Source organism: Mytilus galloprovincialis, chromosome 9 (genome assembly GCF_965363235.1).
Source record: "Mytilus galloprovincialis chromosome 9, xbMytGall1.hap1.1, whole genome shotgun sequence".
Classification (NCBI taxonomy): Eukaryota; Metazoa; Mollusca; class Bivalvia; order Mytilida; family Mytilidae; genus Mytilus; species Mytilus galloprovincialis.
The window spans coordinates 46,481,336-46,504,110 of NC_134846.1; the positions used below are offsets into that span (position 1 = coordinate 46,481,336).

The 22,775-nt window shown below is 31.9% G+C and overlaps 1 protein-coding gene across 2 annotated transcripts; it reads left to right on the top strand.

Moving 5' to 3' along the window:
* The first annotated feature begins 3,143 nt into the window (after positions 1–3,143).
* Positions 3,144–22,409, top strand: LOC143045129 (aminoacyl tRNA synthase complex-interacting multifunctional protein 2-like). Of its 2 annotated transcripts, none has more exons than XM_076217445.1 (4): positions 3,144–3,287; positions 19,537–19,773; positions 20,217–20,442; positions 21,915–22,409. In XM_076217445.1, the coding sequence occupies exons 1-4, from the start codon at positions 3,201–3,203 to the stop codon at positions 22,301–22,303; spliced, it is 939 nt and encodes a 312-aa protein (XP_076073560.1). In that variant the 5' UTR covers positions 3,144–3,200; the 3' UTR covers positions 22,304–22,409. The 2 variants fall into 2 exon arrangements, with proteins under 2 accessions (XP_076073560.1, XP_076073561.1); XM_076217446.1 differs by lacking the exon at positions 3,144–3,287 and adding an exon at positions 14,097–14,211.
* The last annotated feature ends 366 nt before the right edge of the window (positions 22,410–22,775 follow it).

The window sequence follows — 22,775 nt, forward strand, 5'->3', positions numbered from 1 at the left end:
AATTGATGATTCTCTCAGTTTTAAACTGTCCCCAATACATTTCGACTGGGAACAGTATATCTAACAATATATATGTTCCTGATTTCGACTGGATAAAAAAAAGGGCACACTACGTTTGCGCGCATTTGGGGATTAAAATACTTTACGTTTGCGCGCAGCTTTTGATTACATTTGCGCGCATTCATTTTACAGGTAATCTCAGGTAAAAATAATAATTCATATATATTAACACAATGATTAAATTATAAATGACTATACTTTATTGGTATTTTAATAATAGATATGACTATCAATTATATTAATTTTGAAAATAGTTTGTTAATTCAAATTATATATTGTTCATATTGAATTCTAAAATCAATTTAAAACCCCGTTATATATATATTAAGTTCAAGTTATGATAAATGGGCTTTGTCACAGATTTCTTAAACTTTTGTCTACACCTTTGACTTGTTGAATTGTATATGAAAATCGAAAAAAATATGCGGCTTTATCTCCTGTTTTCCCTGCCTAAGAAGAGACTTAGACTAACGGAAGGGGTACTGATAATTGTAAATAATTGAACAAATTGATAAATAAATAAGTATTATGACCTGTATTTTCCCTAAAATATTATTGATTGAATTCTTTCAAAATAGGTGCCTTAGGAGACTTAGACTAATGGAAGGGGTACTGATACTTGTAAATAATTGAACAAATTAATAAATAATAAAGTATTATGACCTGTATTTCACCTGAGTTTACCTGTCAAAAAAATGCGCGCAACTGTAAGCAAAAGCTGCGCTCAAATGTAATGGTAATGCGCGCAAACGTAATGCACCGAAAAAAAAAAACTATCAGACTTGCTTTTCATGCATGACTGATTAAAACTTGTAACATAATACAGCATTTTTCCTATAAAGTTTTACATAATAATTTGCTTAATATTTCTGTTTCTGAGAAACCATGACCATGGTTTAATACAAAGATTGCTATGTTAATTCATTAAAAAGAATCATTACGTACTTTGTTCTTGCAACTTCATGTAGATAGGCGGAGCTTGGACTATGGTATAATCTGATAATTTTTTTTTATGTTAAACCCTGATTTGAACTCCGCCTCTTTTTTATGCCTCAATGTGATGACAGTTTAATGAATGCATGACGACAAGGATTTCGTTTGTTTTACAAATAGGATTTCTACTTTCTGGGAACTCCGTCTTAGCCCGTGTTTCATAAAAAAAAAAAAAAAAAAAAAACAACAGAGAAGGCATCATGTTCATGATTTTACTGCAGTCAGCGGATTCTAAGAGTTTTTATATAGAAATTACGTTGAGTCCCCTTGTGTACACCTGTATCCCCCTATTTCATAAAGTTTTATATAGAAATAGCACTGTGTCCAGATGTGTCCACCTGTAGCCAGCAGATATTATAAGTTTTAGAAATAACGTTGTGTCCAATTGTGTCCGCCTGTATCTCCCTGTTTCATAAAGTTTTTATATAGAAATAGCACTGTTTCCAGCTGTGTCCACCTGTAGCCAGCAGATTTTATAAGTTTTATATAGAAATTGCGTTGTGTCCACTTGTGTCAGCCTGTATCCCCTATTTCATAAAGTTTTATATAGAAATAACGTTATGTCCACTTGTATCCGCCTGTATTCCCTCATTTCTAGAAGTTTTATATAGAAATAATGTTGTGTCCACTCGCGTCCGCCTGTAGCCCCCCCATTTCTAGAAGTTTTATATAGGAATAGTACTGTGTCCAGCTGTGTCCACCTGTAGCCAGCAGATTTTATAAGTTTTATATAGAAATTGCGTTGTGTCCACTTGTGTCCGCCTGTAGCCCCCAAAAATTCAGAAGTTTTATATTGAAATAGCACTGTGTCCAGCTGTGTCCACCTGTAGCCAGCAGATTTTATAAGTTTTATATAGAAATTGCGTTGTGTCCACTTGTGTCCGCCTGTATCCCCTCATTTCTAGAAGTTTTATATAGTAATAGCACTGTGTCCAGCTGTGTCCACCTGTAGCCAGCATATTTTATAAGTTTTATATAGAAATTGCGTTGTGTCCACTTGTGTCCGCCTGTAGCCCCCCCCCCCCCATATTCAGAAGTTTTATATTGAAATAGCACTGTGTCCAGCTGTGTCCACCTGTAGCCAGCAAATTTTATAAGTTTTATAAAAAAATTGCGTTGTGTCCACTTGTGTCCGCCTGTATCCCCTCATTTCTAGAAGTTTTATATAGAAATAGCACTGTGTCCAGCTGTGTCCACCTGTAGCCAGCAGATTTTATAAGTTTTATATAGAAATTGCGTTGTGTCCACTTGTGTCCGCCTGTAACCCCCATATATTGAAATAGCACTGTGTCCGGCTGTGTCCACCTGTAGCCAGCAGATTTTATAAGTTTTATATAGAAATTGCGTTGTGTCCACTTGTGTCCGCCTGTATCCCCTCATTTCTAGAAGTTTTATATAGTAATAGCACTGTGTCCAGCTGTGTCCACCTGTAGCCAGCAGATTTTATAAGTTTTATATAGAAATAACGTTGTGTCCAGTTGTGTCCGCCTGTAGCCCCCATATTAAGAAGTTTTATATTGAAATAGCACTGTGTCCAGCTGTGTCCACCTGTAGCCAGCAGATTTTATAAGTTTTATATAGAAATTGCGTTGTGTTCACTTGTGTCCGTCTGTAGTCAGTATTTTTTTAAATTTTTTTATATAGAAGTAACGTTGTGTCCAGGTGTGTCCGCCTAAATCACAAGTTTTATATAACACTGTGCTACTGTAACCACTATAATAGACATTGATTGTTTATCTGTTTATATAGTTATATACATACGTGTCCATGTATCCCCGGACACAAAATGCATGCTAACTATATTTTGCACCGAAAATAGGACATGACCAAATGGTGGGCATAAATACACCGGCCAGGTTTCTTAGATAATGAAATCATGCTTCATTTAACATGTAATTTTAGATAATCCAAATACTAAGATTTCAGATAATCTAAATACTAAGATTTCAAATAATCTAAATACTAAGATTTCAGATAATCTTAATACTCAGATTTCATTTCAGAGCGAATAATTTGTTTCTTTAAAGGGACGTTTTTGTTTAAATTTTCTTAAAAACAAATATGGGTATTAGTCAGACCTATGTGTAAGAGTTCCGTCCCTTTGCTCTTTGACAGATCACACGTGTGGGCCGGCAATCAGTTGAAAAATGTACAAAGTAGACACTTTTTATAACAATGATGAACAAACATCTATTCCCGATGTCATGTACTCTTGTCGAAACTACCATAACCAGGTTTGTAAAGGACTGACTGTACAGATTTTTATAATTTCCAAGAGTCAGCAAGAAGCTTACTTCTGACATAATTTGTCACATTCTGAAAGCGAAGGCTGTAGCAAAACAAAAAGTGTCAATAAATCGACGGCGCCTTTACTCCCGTTGTATAAAAGCCAGAATTGGTAGCTACGACGTACCCATACAGATACATTTAATGTTTATATAGATCTACATGTATCAAGTATTTTCTTGCGTCATCCTGTATTCACAGTTAGGAAGATGGACAAATCGCCCCACACCAAATCGTCCCACTTTTTCACCAACTCTCCCCACTTTTAAAAAAATCGCCTCAAACTGGGTTTCCAACTCGCTCCGCTTTTTATACAACCACAAAATTTTTTTAAAAATTTCGGTTGTTTATTGATATCATCTTGTCGTCGTCAGCGTCGATCGAAGACAGATGGTTTCCGGATAATAACTTTAGTATAAGTAAATAGAAATCAATAAAATTTTAACACAATGTTTATATTAACCACAAAAGGAAGGTTTGGGATTGATTTGGGGGTTATGGTCACAAAGTTTTAGGAATTGGGGGCCCAAAGGGGCCCAAAACAAGCATTTATCTAGTTTCAGGACACAAAGTTGTGTATTATATGTAGTTCAATTGCTCTGAAATTGTACCACAATGTTTAATACCATAAGTAAAAGGTTGGGATTTATTTTAAGGGTTATGGGGGCAAACAGTCTAGGAATTAAGGGCCAAAAAGGGGCCAAAAACAAGCATTTTTCTAGTTTCAGGACAATAACTTATGTATAACTATTGGATCTCTCTGACATTGTACCACAAGGTTCCATATAACAAAGGGAAGTCTGGGATTGAGTTTGGGGTTAATTTCCCCAAACATGTAGGAATTTGGGGTCAAAAAAAAAAAAGGGAAAAAAAGAAGCATTTTATATTTCAAGGTTTCTTACTACAAAGGATAGGCTGGAATTGAGTTTTTTGGGTTCTTGCTCCAAGGGGGGTTTCAATAAGTTGGGGGCAGTCAATAACTTTTGTTTAAGAGTATAAATGTCTCTTAATCATACCACAAGTTTCCATACTTCAAAGGATTGGTTATGGGGGTTAATGCTCAAAACATTTAGGAGAAAGGGGGAAAACTGAAAACAAGTTTTTTTGGTTAAAGGACAATTTAGACAATTTAAAAGTAGTGTATGGGAGGTAATCCAATTCCATTTATAGAATACTGTTTGATTATGTTTGCTATGTTTGATCACCTCCCTAACACTGCTTGAAAATAATGTATTAAGAAATGATGATTGTCTTGAGACAGTCTGCACCGTTAGCAGTCAGAGCTCAGACATAAAAAGTCTTAAGGCCACCCTTAAAAAATTGTTTGTTTGGCATTGCCGACCCACACTATCAGCAGGTGGGTAGGTAGGTAGGGATTTTTTTTTTTTTTTACATTTAAAAGCTTTATACATGTAAATCATGAAGTCTCTAGATCAATGTTGTCTAAAGCATTGCAGCATTGTTGTGTGTACATGCTGGTGGTTTCTTTGAAAGGGGTCAACCATCAATGTCACATTCTACATCATATGGATAATTTCATGTAAGACAGTCAGTTTTATTGGCAAAGTTAACCAAAGTACCCAGAAAAAAACACAGAACTGAGACAGGAAACTGACAAATTAACCATATAAAATGTATGACGTGAAAATTGAACTTTTTTTTTGGGACCGTCCTTTGAACAGAGGCCTGATGTCACATCTTGAAGTTGTGGTCACATTTTGGTAAAATTACCATAAGTTAAATGGCTCAACCACTACGGCTCCTTGTACAAATGGACAAAGATTTAAAACTTTGATTGTTTGTTTTGGTTTTATAAACATCACTTTCTACACCATATGGGTAATTTCATGGCAGTTAGTTTTAGTGGCGTACTAAACCGTAGTACTTGAAGGAAAACGCCAAACTGTGGGAGGAAACTGACTAACCTTATCACATCTGACATGAAAATCAAACCTTAATTTTGCAACTGCCCAACTAGGGCTCAAACCAATACCTGGAGGCTAGTAATTATATATGCAAGGTGTGACAAACTACCATACAAACACGCCTACTGCCCCTGACAAGTTTTGAGGATAAATTATCTGTTCCAAATTAGGATAGCAAAATATTAAAAATTTGGAAGGTTGGCACAAATAGACATGGTGTTTATACTAATATTATCAAAGTGCAAGGTTTTTCAGGGATAGGTTTATAACCTATGATAAATTCAAAATGGAAATATGCAGCAGGACAGACAATTTTTGCAGATAAATAAATTATGGGTTGTAATGCTTGTTTGATTAACAGAAATTTGGACAAGCATTACATGAATACAGATAAATTAATGAGCCCTTCGAATTGTGGAAAAAGAGGGGATTTTATTCATCACTAGTACACTGGATACATTTATAAGTATGTTTCTGTCAGTATCTTTTATGTTTTAAGAATTATCTTATTCTGTTAAGAAGAAAGGCAAGAAAAGGGGGAAGTACTTCAATTGACACAAGATGCTAGTCTTTAAAATATGTATGTTTTGTTCCAGGCTAGCATCTACTGGTACAAAACTACTATATACCTGTAAATCATTTTGGTCTTTAAGCTTTGGTGCTTACAGCCATAATTATCTTGAATGCATCATTGTGGTTCTGACTATAGTTGTTCTCTGGTTCAAGGGAAAATTTGTCAATGATAAATTTCAAATATTTAATAAGTTCAACAAATGTAAGAGCCACGCATATTTGTTCTGTGATGTCCCAGTGAAAAACTTCTATCTCATGAAGCGACAAAGTCAAGCAGAAATCATCTGTTTCTGCTTTACAAAAGATAAAATTGAGTCCTCTACAAGGTCTCTCAGAACGTTTCTTTCAAAGAATAGCTGAAATTTGATTTTTGATAAAATCCATCTTCCTTAACCGATGCATTGCAGCATAGGGAGATGCCTTCCCCTGCCGGCCTCTTTTACATTACTTTTGGCAGACTTTTTCTATTCCATGTCATTTAAATGTTTGCTCCCAATACAGTGTAAAGCAAGCGCTTTTAAGATCATGATTTGAAATAAGTAAAGCCAGGAACAAACTCGGCGGATACGATCAATTTCCGGCACAATTTCGATTTTTTTTTAAATAAAAAAAAAAACATTTCTGAAACGCAAATAAAATTATTTGGGCGGCAAGTTTTTCAGTGGGTCGGGCGGCAATGCCAAACAAATGAAATTTTATTTTAGGCCTAATCTGCTTTTGACTCTGACATAGAGGTCTAAATTTGTAAGTTTTAGGATTTGTCTCCCTTTAAAGACAAAATACGACTTAAATAAGTCAAATATTATTAAGCAAGAAATAATTGACCAGAATCAAACAGTTGCAAATATTGACTCCTACAAGTCGATAAGTTATCAAAATTGGTCAACTTCAAGACCCACGCATATTAATAAAAAGGTCATGCATCTAAATCAAATAATGACAACATTGTAAGAAAATGCTTTGTCTTCTAAAGAAAAATATGAAGGAGAGTCTAAAAAATCGGAGATAATGTTAATTAACCTTACAATGCAACCACCTGGAACCACACTTAATGAGGTTAAAGATCTGTGTTTAGTAAGGATGTTCAATTAGATAATTAAATATAGATAGCTCAAGTCCTTGTGATCATGAACTCTCAGACAGGTTTTTACTGTCATAGGTGGTGTACTTTGGCCACCAAGAAAAAGTATTTTCATCAACATAAATAGACCTAAACAAGTCTGTTATTTTCTGACTTAGATAAGTCTAAAATTGAAACACATTTTTATAATAAATACATGTTTTGACTTATTTAAGTCAAAAACAAAAAACGACTTGTTCATGTCTGAGCTCTGACTGGTTAGCCACTAGTCTGATGCCCCAGACTAGTAAATATTAATTCGGACTTGTGAAAATTTTCAAAATTTTCTATAGTCATATAGGGACAAGTTTTGATATTTAGTGTCCGGACTAGTAGATGAAAAAGTTTTTGGTGCAGACTGTAGATCTTTAGCTGTATTTTCTTTCAGAAGTAGCTATTAATTGATATTAATTCATGGTCAAAGTACCGTCTTTAACACGGAGCCTTGGGTCACACCGAACAGTAAGCTACAATGTGTAAAGGGCCCCAAAATGACTAGAGTTAAACCATTCAAACGGGAAAAGCATGTATATTAGGTTTTCATAGGTATTTATTTTATTTATGAGTTGGACAGGAACATACCATTAGATATACAATGGGATTGCATGTTTTGCATCAAGTTGGGCGAGTTGACATAATCATTGATTACTAAATTCGTCAGGATTTGTCTATTTTTCACAAGTTGGGCGAGTTGGCACTGGCAGACATTATTTCAGAGGGAATTTTACCCTTTTCATAAATGGAGCAAGTTATCTAACCTTGTTTCAATGGGATTATTTACTCTTTTTCATAAGCATGTTAAGTAGGGCCAGATGGTAAACAAAAGTGAGGCGATTTTTCAAAAAGTGAGGCGAGTTAGTAAAAAAGTTGGACAATTTGCCAGTGGGGCATTTGTCATGGATTCCAGTCACTTAATCAATAGAATTAATTTACTTTTGAAACCCTTCTGAAAATGAAACTTTCCCTGAACTGTAGACAACTGCAGATGTTAAAATCACCCTAAAAAAAATCTAAATGAGACCAGTCTTTAATGGTCAGATTACAGATTATGTGTTTTTGTAGGTCACATGAATTCGAATAATGCATGCTTTTTCATTGGAAATTGTGATAAAAATAAATAATACATTCTGAATAACAGGCAAGGATAAGTTTATTTTCTGTTTAATGTACCCTCAAATCCTGTGGTAGCAAGATGGTATCAGGTTTGTTTGCTCCCAAAACACATTTGCACCCTACACAAAGTCACATTTGTCCCCTGGCTCCGTTCAAACCCTATTTATATTCAAATACCCGCTGAATTATTTGGGAGCAACAATTGAACTTTAATAGCTGAGTCTTTCCAAAAATTATGCGCTTAGGGCAAACAATTTTATTTACTTTTTCATCACTTTCAATCCAATTTTTTATTTTTATTTTAAATGTAACACTATATATTAAAGGTTTGGGGAAGATCTGGATTCAGGGTAATTTTTTTGTCATCTGCTTACATGGCTTAACTGAATATTTTTTTTCATCAAATTTGGGATCAGAAGAAGAATATGTATTTTCAGGAAAAAAAACATAACACCTACATAACTGTAGTTATAAGTTTTTGAAATTTGGATGACTTTCTTAAACTATCCTGGATTTGGACCAGACTTGGACAGAAGCTTATTTATAATCATAAGATAGTATCAAGAAGTTGATTTTGTAAAAAAACAATCTTGTTTATCTGTATTTTACTTATGAGTGGACTTAGTTTTTCTGCCCGTTAACAATATATTCACTTTGTTATTAAAGTTTTAAATTATTTGAACCAAACTTGGACAGAAGCTTGTTTATGATCAAAAGCTAGACATGCTAGAGGGAAATTTTGTAAAAAAAAATTTTTTAAAAACATAAGTCTCAAAAACTATCCTGGATTTTAACCAAACTTGAACAGAAACTTCTTACAATCAAGAATTAGATAAAATCTTTAGGTAAATTTTTAATAATTTTTCCCCAATTTTTGTTGAGCCTTTGACTATAAACAGCAAAAGTAGAAGAGACACTGGGTTCTTAGTAACTTGTATGAACTTTTTAAAGATATTTATAATGATTATAGATAGGAAAAAAAGTATTGTTTCATCATGACAAGTTACAGATTAAGTTAAAATTTTGTTCCTGTCTGATGATTTTGTGCAGAGTTATGGTCCTTGGACATAGAAAATTCACTTAAATAATTAGTTTTCAACACCTGTTTTTGTAATACTTGAAGATATTAACGATATTTTTGATATATAGTTTACACCATGACAAGTTATAGATCAAGTTTGAATTTTGTTCCAATACAATGAACAATTATAACGGTAGGCCATAGGGGACTATGTATTGCCATGCAATACTCACAGAATGTTTGTTTTTTTCAAATTCTCACACATTTTGTTTTAATGCCATGCCAGAGTGCAAACACAAATATGTCCTATTAAAAATATTGCATTCATAGAATTTAAGTCATAAATCAGAATGCATGTTTTTTGTTGTGATACTCAATGAGTTACATTATTCGCATTATCATCATGATGATTATTAAAACCTAGCAATAATTTCAGTATTTTAAAATAGATATGACAAGTACTTCACATTCCTTCATTTGGTTAGAGAGCAACCATTTAACTTCATGGGGGTGTTATGGTTCTTTGTCCTAGTGTTGTTCTGTTGGGCAAAGCATGAACATTGATTTTAGTATTTCGATTCTTATCAATCAAATCATTTTTTTGTCAAAATTTAACACTATAAGTTATGTGGAAAATCTGGACTCAGAATACTTTTTGGGGGCATCTGTTTACTGCAATATTTTTTTCTATCAAATCGGGGATCAGAATATTTTTTATATGAAAACAAAATTCTGATTTAACATTGTCATAAAGCTATAGGTTTGGCTAGCTATTAAACAAGGTTCAAGTCACTGTTAAACCCACCATTTTTTCTTAAAATGTCATGTACATGTCCAAAGACTGAAATATGGCAGTTGTTATTAAATAGTTCATTTCTATGGTCCGAGACCACAATTGTCGTCCCTTGATTTCCGTTGTTCACAAATATAGTTCCTAGTGTTGACAGTGGGTTACTTGCCATTAATTTTTATACCCGTTCCAAAGTTATTTCTTCATGTTTAATGCCTCAAATTGCAAGTAGGGGAGTGAAATTACACTTTAAAAAAATTTGGGTCCAGAATTTTAAAGGAAAGTAGTGATTTGGTTCAGGTGAAAAAGGTTTAAAATTAGCACTTCGGAAGCTGTCAAAAGATTTCAAGATGCCCTAAACATAAAATTGTCCATATTTTGAGTTAGAGCCGATGAAGTTTCTATGATTTTTATATAATTTGTAATTTTTTTTATTTTCATTTATGTTCTAAAAGAAATGCAGTACGAAATAATTGTGGTCTCTGCTGGATTTCATTTTTTGTTGCACATCAGTGTTCCTGTTGTTCCTTTGATTTCCTCTTGAATCAACAATCAGTCAATCAATCTGATCATCTGGTAAAAATATTCTGCAAGTTATTTAAAAAAAAACCATTCAGTACAGTGTAATAAAAATATGTATACCAATTACTGTCTTCTATTGATTGCCTTTCTGTTTGACCAGAAGTTTGGAAAAAAATCACACCTTTATATAGCAGTTATCTCTATAAAAAAATGTACTTTATATATGTCATGTATGTAAAGTTTGATCTGACATAAAGACATGAAGATTATTCAATTATAAATTTGTTCTTATGATTGTTATAACTGCTATAAACCTTGAGTTTAAGTGTATAAATCTCTCTGAAATTATACCACAAGTTTCCATACCATGAAGGGATGGTTAGTATTGACTTTTGGGGGTTATTGCTGAAAATGTTTTGGAATTAGGAGCGAAAGGGCTGAAAAAGGGGAAAAAATCTAGGTTTTTCTGGTCAATGGACAATTAAGACAATTTAAAACCAGATGCTCCGCAGGGCGCAGCTTTATACGACCGCAGAGGTTGAACCCTGAACAGTTTGGGCAAGTATGGACACAACATTCAAGCTGGATTCAGCTCTAAATTTGGATTGTGATTAAATAGTTGACACTGCATAGGTTTCTGACACAGAATGAATGTGGTTTAATGAACTTAAAATTTTTTTTTTTGCCTTTGAGCAATTCACTATGCTGTTGAATATTAATCCTCTCAAAAAAATGTTTGAAGAAATTTTCTTTTTATGAAATCTGAAATGAGAAAAATTTAACCCCCCCCCATTTTTATTTCACTTCCCCCTTTCCCTTTTCCCAAAACGGATCTCAATTCAAATTTCTAATGGAGTTTGCAACAATAACTACTCATTTAAATACATCATAAAATATTAAAATGTAAAATAAAGTGCTTGCTATCACTGAATGGTAAAGATTGTTAATTTATCAGTTGGTAGTAAAAGTGAATATACATTGTATATTGTATAAAACAATGAGTTAAGTTGATTCAACTACTATTCTGGACAAAGAAAGATAACTCCAATTGAAAATTTCTTGCTATTGCACAATATTGTGCAATTAGATATTTCTTGCTATTGCACAATACTGTGCAATTGAAAATATTTGCTATTGCACAATACTGTGCAATTGAAGATTTCTTGCTATTGTGCAATACTGTGCAATTGAAAATTTCTTGCTATCCCTTGCACAATACTGTGCGATTGAAGATTTCTTGCTATTGCTGAATACTGTGCAATTGAAAATTTCTTGCTATTGCACAATACTTAATATAATAATTTTGGATCCTGATTTGAAACAACTGGAAAACTGGCCCATAATCAAAAATCTAAGTATATGTTTAGATTCAGCATATCAAAGAAGCCCAAGAATTCAATTTTTGTTAAAATCAAACTTAGTTTAATTTTGGACCCTTTGGACTTTAATGTAGACCAATTTGAAAAATTAAGAATCTACATACACAGTTAGATTTGGCATATCAAAGAACCCCAATTATTCAATTTTTGATGAAAATCAAACAAAGTTTAATTTTGGACCCTTTGGGCCCCTTATTCCTAAACTGTTGGGACCAAAACTCCCAAAATCAATCCCAACCTTCCTTTTATGGTCATAAACCTTGTGTCAAAATTTCATAGATTTCTATTTACTTAAACTAAAGTTATAGTGCGAAAACCAAGAAAATGCTTATTTGGGCCCTTTTTGGCCCCTAATTTCTCAAATGTTGGGACCAAAACTCCATAAATCAATCCCAACCTTCCTTTTGTGGTCATAAACCTTGTGTTAAAATTTCATAGATTTCTATTCACTTTTACTAAAGTTAGAGTGCGAAAACTAAAAGCATTCGAACGACGACGCCAACCGGATACCAATATACGACCAAAAAAATTTCTATTTTTCGGTCGTATAAAAAGCAGTGTAAGGGAGGTAACTCAATAACATTTAACATACAATGTTCGGTATGTTCAGATTTACCTTCCTTACGCTGCTCGTAAATTATGTATAAAGAAATGTCAGGTTTTGGACTAATTGCCAAAAAATGGGGGCTGGTAGTAGTTTTCAATATTTTTTCCCAAATTTCTCAAAGTTTGAAGAAGAAATCTTTAATTGCACAATATTGTGCAATAGATTTGTAAGATCTTGACATTTGTTTTGTGTCAGAAACTCATATTATGCAAAAAAAATTATCACAACCCAAATGCAGAGCTGTATCAAGCTTGAATGTTGTGTCCATACTTGCCCCAACTGTTCTGGGTTTGACCTCTGCGGTCGTATAAGCTGCGCCCTGCAGAGCACCAGTTTTTTTTAAAAGAAAGATGAAAATAGACTTGTTAGATGAGTTAATACATGTATTCTGTGAAAAATATTTGATTCAGTACATATATATGAAAGGGAGATAACTTAGTATTCCTTCCCATTGCCTGTAAAATTGAGGTATGACCATGCAAGGGCTGTATAGCCAGTCAAGGTGGTTAAAAACTCCCAATCATCAAAATTGATGTACCGTAATATTAATTTCTAGCAGTATCATATATATATATATATATATATATATATTATAATTAAACTTAAAACAGTTTATAGAGTTTCATAACAGTCATGATATTTTAAAAATACAAATAAACAATAATATTTTTTATTAGAATTTTAACAAAACTATAATTTATTGCTCTATGAATTAATATTTAGAACAAATTAATTAATTATTTAATAAAATATTAATATTTCATGTTTTCTTGTAAATGTCAAACTTTTGTTGTTAGAATCATTAAACTATTGTGCATGCATACTAAATATATGATTAATTTTTCAGTCAAATACTTGAATAATAAGAATGTTTTGAAACTGCATAACCTTTTTGATAAGCACAGTGAAAATTGGAGACTATTTTGTGTAAAGAAATGGAGCATACGTATACTCTTTCCTAAAGCTATTTTGTAACTTTTTTCCAAATTATTAATAAAAGTTTGTGATTATTATTATTTTTAATCAAATATTGTCATACGTTTGTACATGTTGTAAATGTTTTGATTTATGATAATAATCATTCTGTCAATTAAATGCAACTTGGTTCTCCAATAAAGGAAAATAATTATTAGAAAATTAATTGTGTGACCAGAAGACAATTTGGTATATATATCATAAATATTGCCTTCAAGTCTAGGTAGAATTTTTTTTTTTTAGAAAACATTTGTTATTTTAAAAGGGTTTTGTACATGTTGTACAAAACATTATATATTAAAAAAGTTACTTATATATTTTTTTATAACCAATTTTGTTAGTGCTATATATAGCTGCCGGCCTGCCAGAGAAAAAAGACCAAAAAGAATAAAGGAAATACAAACAAAACTGTTATTGCACCTGTTTTAAATACAAATTTTTAGAAATATAAACTTTAACAGTTTATACAGTTTCTTAAAATACTTAATGCAATTTCATATAAATAAAAACTTAAAAGAAATATTTTGTTAATGACAAAAACAATTACATTGAGTTTTTATATCTCGGATACATTTTCTTTGTTTTAGCATGTACCATTATGACTGATTATCCGTAGATTGTAGCAAGAAATGTGTAGCTGACACATTATTTGGTACAATGTATATGTAATCATTGCATTACAGTGCATGAGGAAAGAATTTATGATTAATGCTGTAAGCACCACATCTTTAGATGTGTGTATTGTTATTAAACATGTGTAGATAATATGGGAAATACACTTGATTTCTGTAAAGATAAAAAGGAAGTTGAAAAGAAAGAAGAGAAAGCAAGTAATGTACTAACAAATGTAGGTTCAAGCAAATTTAGTATTCTCAAATGATGATATCTTTTAAATTGTTTCTGTGTATTGTGTATGTATAACTGTGCATATATTTGAAGGCTTTGTCTTAAATTTTCATTATACCAATTTTCTTGAATGTTTTACTGGTTCTTCCCTTCAAACTGATCAATTTGTAAAGCATGTTAGCTCATTTTCTAACTTAACTTTCTTAACTGAGAAACAATTGCAATGTATAAAAAAATCGGGGTATTAAAATTCAATCCATTTTGAAATTATGATGACAAAGTTACAGAATATGAATGATATAAGATGTGGGGTTTACATCAAATTATGCAACAGTAACCCAAAGACACAAACTATTTTGATACCTCTAGAGATCAGCTTACTGTCTTTGCTCTTTAACAATATCTTATATTGATAAAATGTGTTTAGATCAAAATTGTTCTTCGGCCTAGCCAAGATCAGATGTGCATTTCATATTGGGTCTATGTTATAGGCTTGTAAAGACAAGAAGATAAACTGTACATAAGTAATACATCTTTGAACTGAAGAAGAGAATGTAGGGCTTCACAATGAATATCAAATATCATGTATAGGTGTTACCGTTTTGAAAAAAAAACACTAAAATACACGCTGAAAATGGGCAAAATTTCACGTTATGTTGTTTCATTTAAAATTTTGCTGTTTTTATCAATTGATAGTTAATAAGTGAACTTAATTTGAACTACATTATTGGTTCATTGCTATAGACAATTTATTCATCTTTCTTTTACTGTTTGTTGCAACAAAAAATCTTCAGTGGTTACAAAGTTATGATAAAAAATTGAATACTATGCGCTTGTTATGCAATTTTGTACTTTTGTTTTTAGCTTGCTTGAGTGTAATGATAAAAGAGAAAAAGAAATCAAATTTATGCTATTATGTGTTTTGTTTTCTCTTCTAGTATATACATTATCAAAAACTACCTCATTTATCAAAATTGAAGTACCCTAGCTGGAGAAATATGCCATCAAAGTTGGATATACAAATAAAGTGAAAAAATGTCTTGTCCGTAGACATGCATTCCCTAGTAAACTGGAAGCATAATTACATTAATGTTGCATTGCTAAGTTCCTGTTCTTTTGTAGATATGAAAACACTACTAACATTTTTTTCTACCATCTATTAATAGAGGAAAAAATTCAAAAATATGTCAGAATGTCTTGTCCGTAGACACATGTCTTGTCCGTAGACATGTCTTTTTATCAATATTTCATGGCTTTATGGGTCTTAATCAGTCCTATGTGTTGTTTAAACTTAGAAATATCTTATTTTAAATAAATAAATGGTAATTTAAGTGTTCTCAATTTTTGTAAAATTACTTTACAGGAGCGGATTTTAAAAAGTGTCAGATTATCAGTCATAAAAAGCATACCTTATTTTACTTCAATATTGTTTATTCCAGTTGCTGCATACCTTAAAAGATTAACTAAATCAAATGAAGAAAAAGTATTTCTCTCTCTCTAACTTTATCTTTTGCATTTCAGTATTAATAGCAGATGAGGAAGTGTCTACGGACAAGACACTTGTACATAACAAGTATTAAATTCAATTATTTGTCTGCTATGGAACTTAAATCTTATTTATAAGTGATGAAAGTTATCTATTCAAATTAAAACTCAGTATTTTGAACATAAATATAGTCACAATTAATTCTAACAGATTTTTTTTTTAACTAAAATTGTCTTGTCCGTAGACATTACCACAATTCATTCGTATCCAATTTCCTTGAGTTCAGCCTAATTTGATAGGTAAAATGTATGTTATTTTTTCAAGAGAACACATTCAACTATGTCAAAATTAAGTTTTAGTAATAGTTTGATTGTTTTAAACAGTCAGATATATGGATTTCAGTTAAAAGAATGTGTCTTCATTTTGGCTTAATCAATAAATTATTGAGAAATGTAAAGAATTATGGGTACATTTTATATTTTCCAAAATTAAAAAACACCGCTTAAAACTTAATTAGTAACTTTTAATCTTAACTTTAACAATCATCTTTGAAAGCATTTAATTGAATATCAATAAAATGTCTTGTCCGTAGACATTATCAAAATGTATTTGTTTCTATTTTCCTCGAAGTTAAGCATCATTTGATAGATAAACCTGATAAAATGTATGTTTTTTCTTTCAAGATAACACTTTCAGCTATATCAAAATTAGGTTTTAATAATGCATTTCATTAAATATGAATACAATGTCTTGTCCGTAGACAAAACATATAAATTGTATTGCTAAGTTTGATTGTTTATTGTAAGAATATGAATCAAGTTATTTTAATGTTCTATACACCAAAAGAAAGGGTTCTTTTGGAAGTTTTGTTATTTATAGATAATTTTAGATACAGTTTTATCAGATAAGATTAATGATCAAAGAAAGCTACTGTTGTTTGAAATAACTGTGAGTCAAACATGTTCTTGTTAATTTTTTTTCAGTTAAAATGTTTGATATTCAATAGTTCTAAACATATTTTGTTGTCTTTGTCATTGACCAAAAATCTGTCGCTGGTGACCATGTCTTGAAGGCAACCATTAAAGAAAATTATACAGTTTTTAAACACCATTTATTTAATAAAAATATTAAATATTTCCTTCAAAAACTGCATGGAATTATATAAATGCTTCCAGTGTTAGCCTAACGATGGCAATTTTTCATAATTTAAACCATTTTTGAACCAAAATATCAAAAGAGTTTTTCCCTAAGGTGATACTCATTTTTGACTTCATGTGAAACACAAAATGCACATCTGATTGTGGCTAGGCCGTTTGTCTTAAAAATGTAAATATATTTAACAGACTATGAACTACCTACCACCAGGCAATTCCTCAAAATCTATTATGTTGGACAATTTGCTTTAGTATAGTATTTCACCATGTGTATTTTTTTCAGTAGAAATGATACATTTCTATACTCTCTTATTTCTGTATTTATAATTATATAAGAAACAATGAAAAAAATGTCTTAATTATTGAAAAGTTGTATATAAGAAAATGGATTTAAAATTATTGCTTATTTTGCAGTTCTTACAAGTACATGTATTATTATAGGTTTGGTTTATTAAACTAAAAGGAAAAGGAAAGGTGACTTCTTCTATGATTTTTTTTTATACAATTGATAATTACTGAATTGCACTTTTCACAGAAATCAATGTATTAATGATCAGTTTGTTATATATAGGATTCTAATGGGCATGTACAATATATGCATGTTTATAAAAATAACTTTACTGAAGAGAATTTGATGGAACAGAAATTCCCAAATGTTTGTTTTTACATGCAGCACATGAACACAAGCATAATTATCATTTTGATATATTTATAGATTATTCTTGAATGGATAAATCTGCATGAAAAAAAATATGCATGCAGCAAGTTTACAATTTTTACCATGCTTTACATGGGCTCTTATCTGTCAGCATGCTTTAAACCCATTGATTTTTATTGTCGAGCCTGCAACTTTTGTTGCAGAAAGCTCGACATAGGGATAGTGATCCGGCGGCGGCGGCGTTACCTCACTTCTTAAAAGCTTTATATTTTAGAAGGTGGAAGACCTGGATGCTTCATACTTTGTATATAGATGCTTCATGTTACGAAGTTTCTGTCAGTCACATGTCCAATGCCCTTGACCTCATTTTCATGGTTCAGTGACCACTTGAAAAAAAAGTTAAAATTTTTTGTAATGTTGAATTCTCTCTTATTATAAGTAATAGGATAACTATATTTTATATGTGTGTACCTTGCAAGGTCCTCATGTCTGTCAAACAGTTTTCACTTGACCTCGACCTTATTTCATGGATCAGTGAACAAGGTTAAGTTTTGGTGGTCAAGTCCATATCTCAGATACTATAAGCAATAGGACTGGTATATTCGGTGTATGGAAGGACTGTAAGGTGTACATGTCCAACTGGCAGGTGTCATCTGACCTTGACCTCATTTTCATGGTTCAGTGGTTATAGTTAAATTTTTGTGTTTTGGTCTGTTTTTCTCATACTATATGCAATAGGTCTACTATATTTGCTGTATGGAATGATTGTAAGGTGTACATGTCTAGCGGGCAGATGTCATGTGACCTCATTTTCATGGTTCAGTGGTCAAAGTTAAGTTTTTGAGTTTTGGTCTTTTTATCTAATACTATATGCCATTTGTCAACTATATTTGGTGTATGGAAATATTTTATGATCTTTATGTCAGTTGCGGAGGTTTTATTTGACCGCGACCTCATTTTCACGGTTCATTGCACAGTGTTAAGTTTTTGTGTTTTGGTCTATTTTTCTTAAACTATAAGTAATAGGTCAACTATATATGTTGTATAGAAGCATTGTTAACTGTACATGTCTTCCTGGCATGGTTCATCTGACCTTGACCTCATTTTCAAGGTTCATTGGTCTTTGTTTAGTTATCTTGGTTAATGTTAAGTTTATGTAACAGTTGTAATAAAGCTTAGCTTTATACTTAGGACTATCAACATAATATCAATGATTAGTATAGAAGGCGAGACATTTCAGCGTGTGCACTCTTGTTGCAGATATTCACTGTTTTATTTAGTAAGTGCACCATGATGTATTTAAATGAAAGTTGATCATGATGCTATTCACGATAGTTAGTTGTACAAATTCAGCTAGACAGGCCAACTTCAGGAATTTTTTTTATTAGTTGAAGTTTTCAAGAAATTAATGTTTTGTATAAAGAGGGTTATAGGGTTGTGTACATGGTTCAAGTTTAGAACAAGAGACCATTGTGTTGGGAATTTCAAGCTCTATTCAATGTTTTGCTGAGATTGATTGAAGATATCTATATCAGTCTGGTTACTCTGGTTTCTGTCTACCTGAAACTTATACTATTAAATATATGTAGACATGCTCAAAGATACAGGTATTAATCTCTATATTGTTTTTTTTTGTCACATTAAAAAATAGCAGATAGCATAACAGTTTCACTGGTGGATTTAGAACTTTTTATAAGGTGGCTGACTGACTGCCATAAGAGAAAGCCAGCTACAGTCATGCTTCAGTGATTCCCTAAATAATCAACTAAATTTTCCCCAAAAAGGGCAGGTATGGGTCAGCCTATGAGTTATGATAAACAGAGCCTGCTCACAAAAGTTCTTTAATTTACAATGTTGCTTATTGGTTACGAAAGTTGTCAGGTAAACGCTATCTACAAAAAAATCTTTGCAACAAATATTATGAAAACCCTTGTAACACTTGCTTGTTACCAATCAAAGAAAGGATTGTTAATCATCCTAATAACGCAAATCATGTAAGAATTTTATAAAAAATGGAATTTATTTCAGAATGACGAGATACCAAATGCAGAATCTGATCCATTAGCAGCCTTGGAAAGAAAACAAAATGAAATTTTCAGCAGATTACAGTGCCTAAGAGATACAGTAAAACAACTGAGTACCAAATACACAATGTCCACAGCTATGACAGCATCAAAAACTGCTGTGACATCATCAAAATCTGTGCAGGGAACATCATCAGACCAATCCAGTGTGCCATTGTTATCACAGCAAAAACTTAATCTGGTATGTAAAAATCATAAACACAATGTATATTTTAATAGAGGAGAATATTTATCTAAAAATACATTGAATATCTTAACCGATAATTTATGTATCTTTCTCTTTCAACTTCTAAAATCATGAAGTTAAATATCTAATTAAAAACATTTTTTTCTCAAAAAATGCACAAAATTGAATGAATTCAAAGTAGGCAGTGCTGGTTTGAACAGCTTTTAACTGATTGATAAATACACAATTATTTAAATTTTAACACTTCTTTACAATGAATTTCAAGTGCATTTTTTTCATGGCATAATTAAGTACATTCTTAGACTTGTCATAGATAAATAATTCTTACAAACATGTAGTCACTTGTATTCATTTTTCATGTTCCTCTTTGTCTACAAGATCTAGTGCATCAGTTTGGAATTTCATTGTTGAACCATCTGATTAAATACAAATTTCAGGGAGATGTTATCCATGACTTAGTAGTGAGTGCTGACCCAGACAGTCCACCTTTGTCTTTACTTGTATTGTATAGAGTGGCTAGTGAAATGTTTAAAGTGTTTGCCACATCCTATGTCCACTCCAGTGTTGTTGGTATGCCACAGAATCTACGTGAAGTCTTCCAGAATGGTGGCTGTACAAATAGAGATGGGAATGAAGTGGCTTTTACTCTTTTGTGGAAGAAAGGTAAACATCTGCTATTTACACTCATATGTCGCATATTAGCAGTCTTAGGCCGTGTTCACATTGACCTAAACTCGGTGTTGTGTTAGTGTAACTCACACGTAAACTAAACACAATTACGTTCCCATTGATAAAACTCAATGTTTACATGTAGTTTAAATCATGTTTTGTCTACATGCAGTCAATAGTCAATGTAGGCCTTGTGTAGGTTAAGTGTACACAAAACTAGGCATTAGAACTTTAATTTTACTAAGTATATTTAAGGAAGGAACAATTTTTTGAATAAAATTGATATTTATAACAATTATTAATAAAGTTTTTTACAGAAATATTTGTCTAAACTTGATATATTTGCCACACAAACAACGATTTACTCATAAATGCATTACTAAACAAAGTGTGAGGTAAATGTATTGTTTGTCTAGTATCTCAGATCTGTTAAAATACACTTAAAAAGAAAAAAAAACACAAACATCTCCCTTTCCTAAATACTCCTTGGAGAAAAAAATACCATTTGAAAGGAACAGAAAAGATAAAAATGTAGTGATCCTTAACATCTCAATCCTTTTTTGTCTGTAAGCACGCTGTCCAAACATATTTGGTTATTTCAAAATGGCTTTCATAAAGGAACAACCTATTAACCTCAAAAAAGGGGGGGGGGGGGTATATATTTGTTTTCTGAGTCAGCGTTTTTTTTCCCGCACTAACGTTTTTATTCAGTTTTTTTTCGATGCCAGCAATCAAATACCTTTTTTCAATATTTAACACTGTAATGTATGGAGAAACTCTGGATTCAGAATAATTTTTTTTATAACTCTATGAACAGAATATTTTGTTTTATCAAATTGGGGATTGGAATATTTTACAGAAAAAATCTATCCCCCTTTTTGAAGTCAATTGGTTGTTCCCTAACTGCTAGAAAAGTTGTCCGAAAAATTTGCATTAGGTTCTACATAATGAACATTTAAATGACATCTGGTTTACAAGTGTGAACAAATCTAATGTACAGGTACAAGGTTTATAGATGTGAACAAATTTAATGTGAAACCAGTGTACATTACATTAAACTAAATGTAAACATGTTTACTGTACATGGAGTTTGGTGTGAACATGGCCTTAGTGAAGTAGATGGAGTGCAGTTTAAGGAGGGGACAATGAGGGCATACAATCCACTTTGATGGGAAAATAAATCATATTTTTGTATAAAATCATCCAAAATCTTTTTGCCTCACTCAGCTCGCTTTTATAGATTCAGCTTTATGCGATTACACATCCTTTCAAAATTCCTGGATCCTCCCCTGCTGTTCCCAGTAAAATGAATGACAATTTATCTATCTGAAGTCCATATACTTCTTAAGGTTGATATGTATTGTATTGACCTCATACAAATAAAATAGAAACAATTACAAAATTGTGTACTATTTTATGTTATATTAATCAAACTGTATATTATATTTGCTTTTGTATGTTTGTAGTTCAGAACGGCCCAACTTTAATGGTAAATCCACACAAGCAAACAGTTATAGAAGGAGAATCTAATATTGCTAGATACATACAGAGACTTGTAAATCCAGATTTTGACAAATGTGTTGTGGGAGCAACCAGGATTGATGAATGGCTAGATCTGGCAGAGCAGTACGTTAGAGGAAATAAAAAGGAGAATGCTGCAGTTTTGAAATCTTTAAATTCCAAATTAGGATCTGCTGAGTGGTTAGTAGGAAATACATTGTCATTGGCTGACATTGTCATGTGGTCTGTTATCAACCAATCCAAAGGCCAGAAAGATTCTCCATCAAATGTTAAGATCTGGTTACAACGATGTGAAAGAAATCCTTACTTTGATTTGGCTAATGGTGCATTGTGATGTTCACATGAACTGAAATTAAATCATGAAATGACACCTCAAAATGTTTTTTATTTGATTGATGGTGTAAAAAATGCAACATAAAATAAATTATTTTTTCACATAATCCTGTCTAGTTTATGTATAAGTGAAGGTTTATACTAGGAATAATTAGTCCGTCAAAACTTAGTATTGGAGTACTTGCAGAGTCAACTGAGGAAGCTGAATAATACTTGAGAATATGCTTGGAAAACTATTGGAAACTATTTCCATAATGTGTAAGAATAATATTTATGTATTAAGTACCGGTCTTTGTAAAAATCATGCAGAAGGTGATTCATGGCATGTCACAGAAGTATTTTTTTTTGCCCTATATCATAAGAACTTTGGTAGATGGTCAAAATTCTGTCTTTATTTTCCCTGTATTATGCCCGTTGCCATGGTAACCACCAAATCAACATTTTGCCTGAATATGTGAAAAAAGACCCTTTTT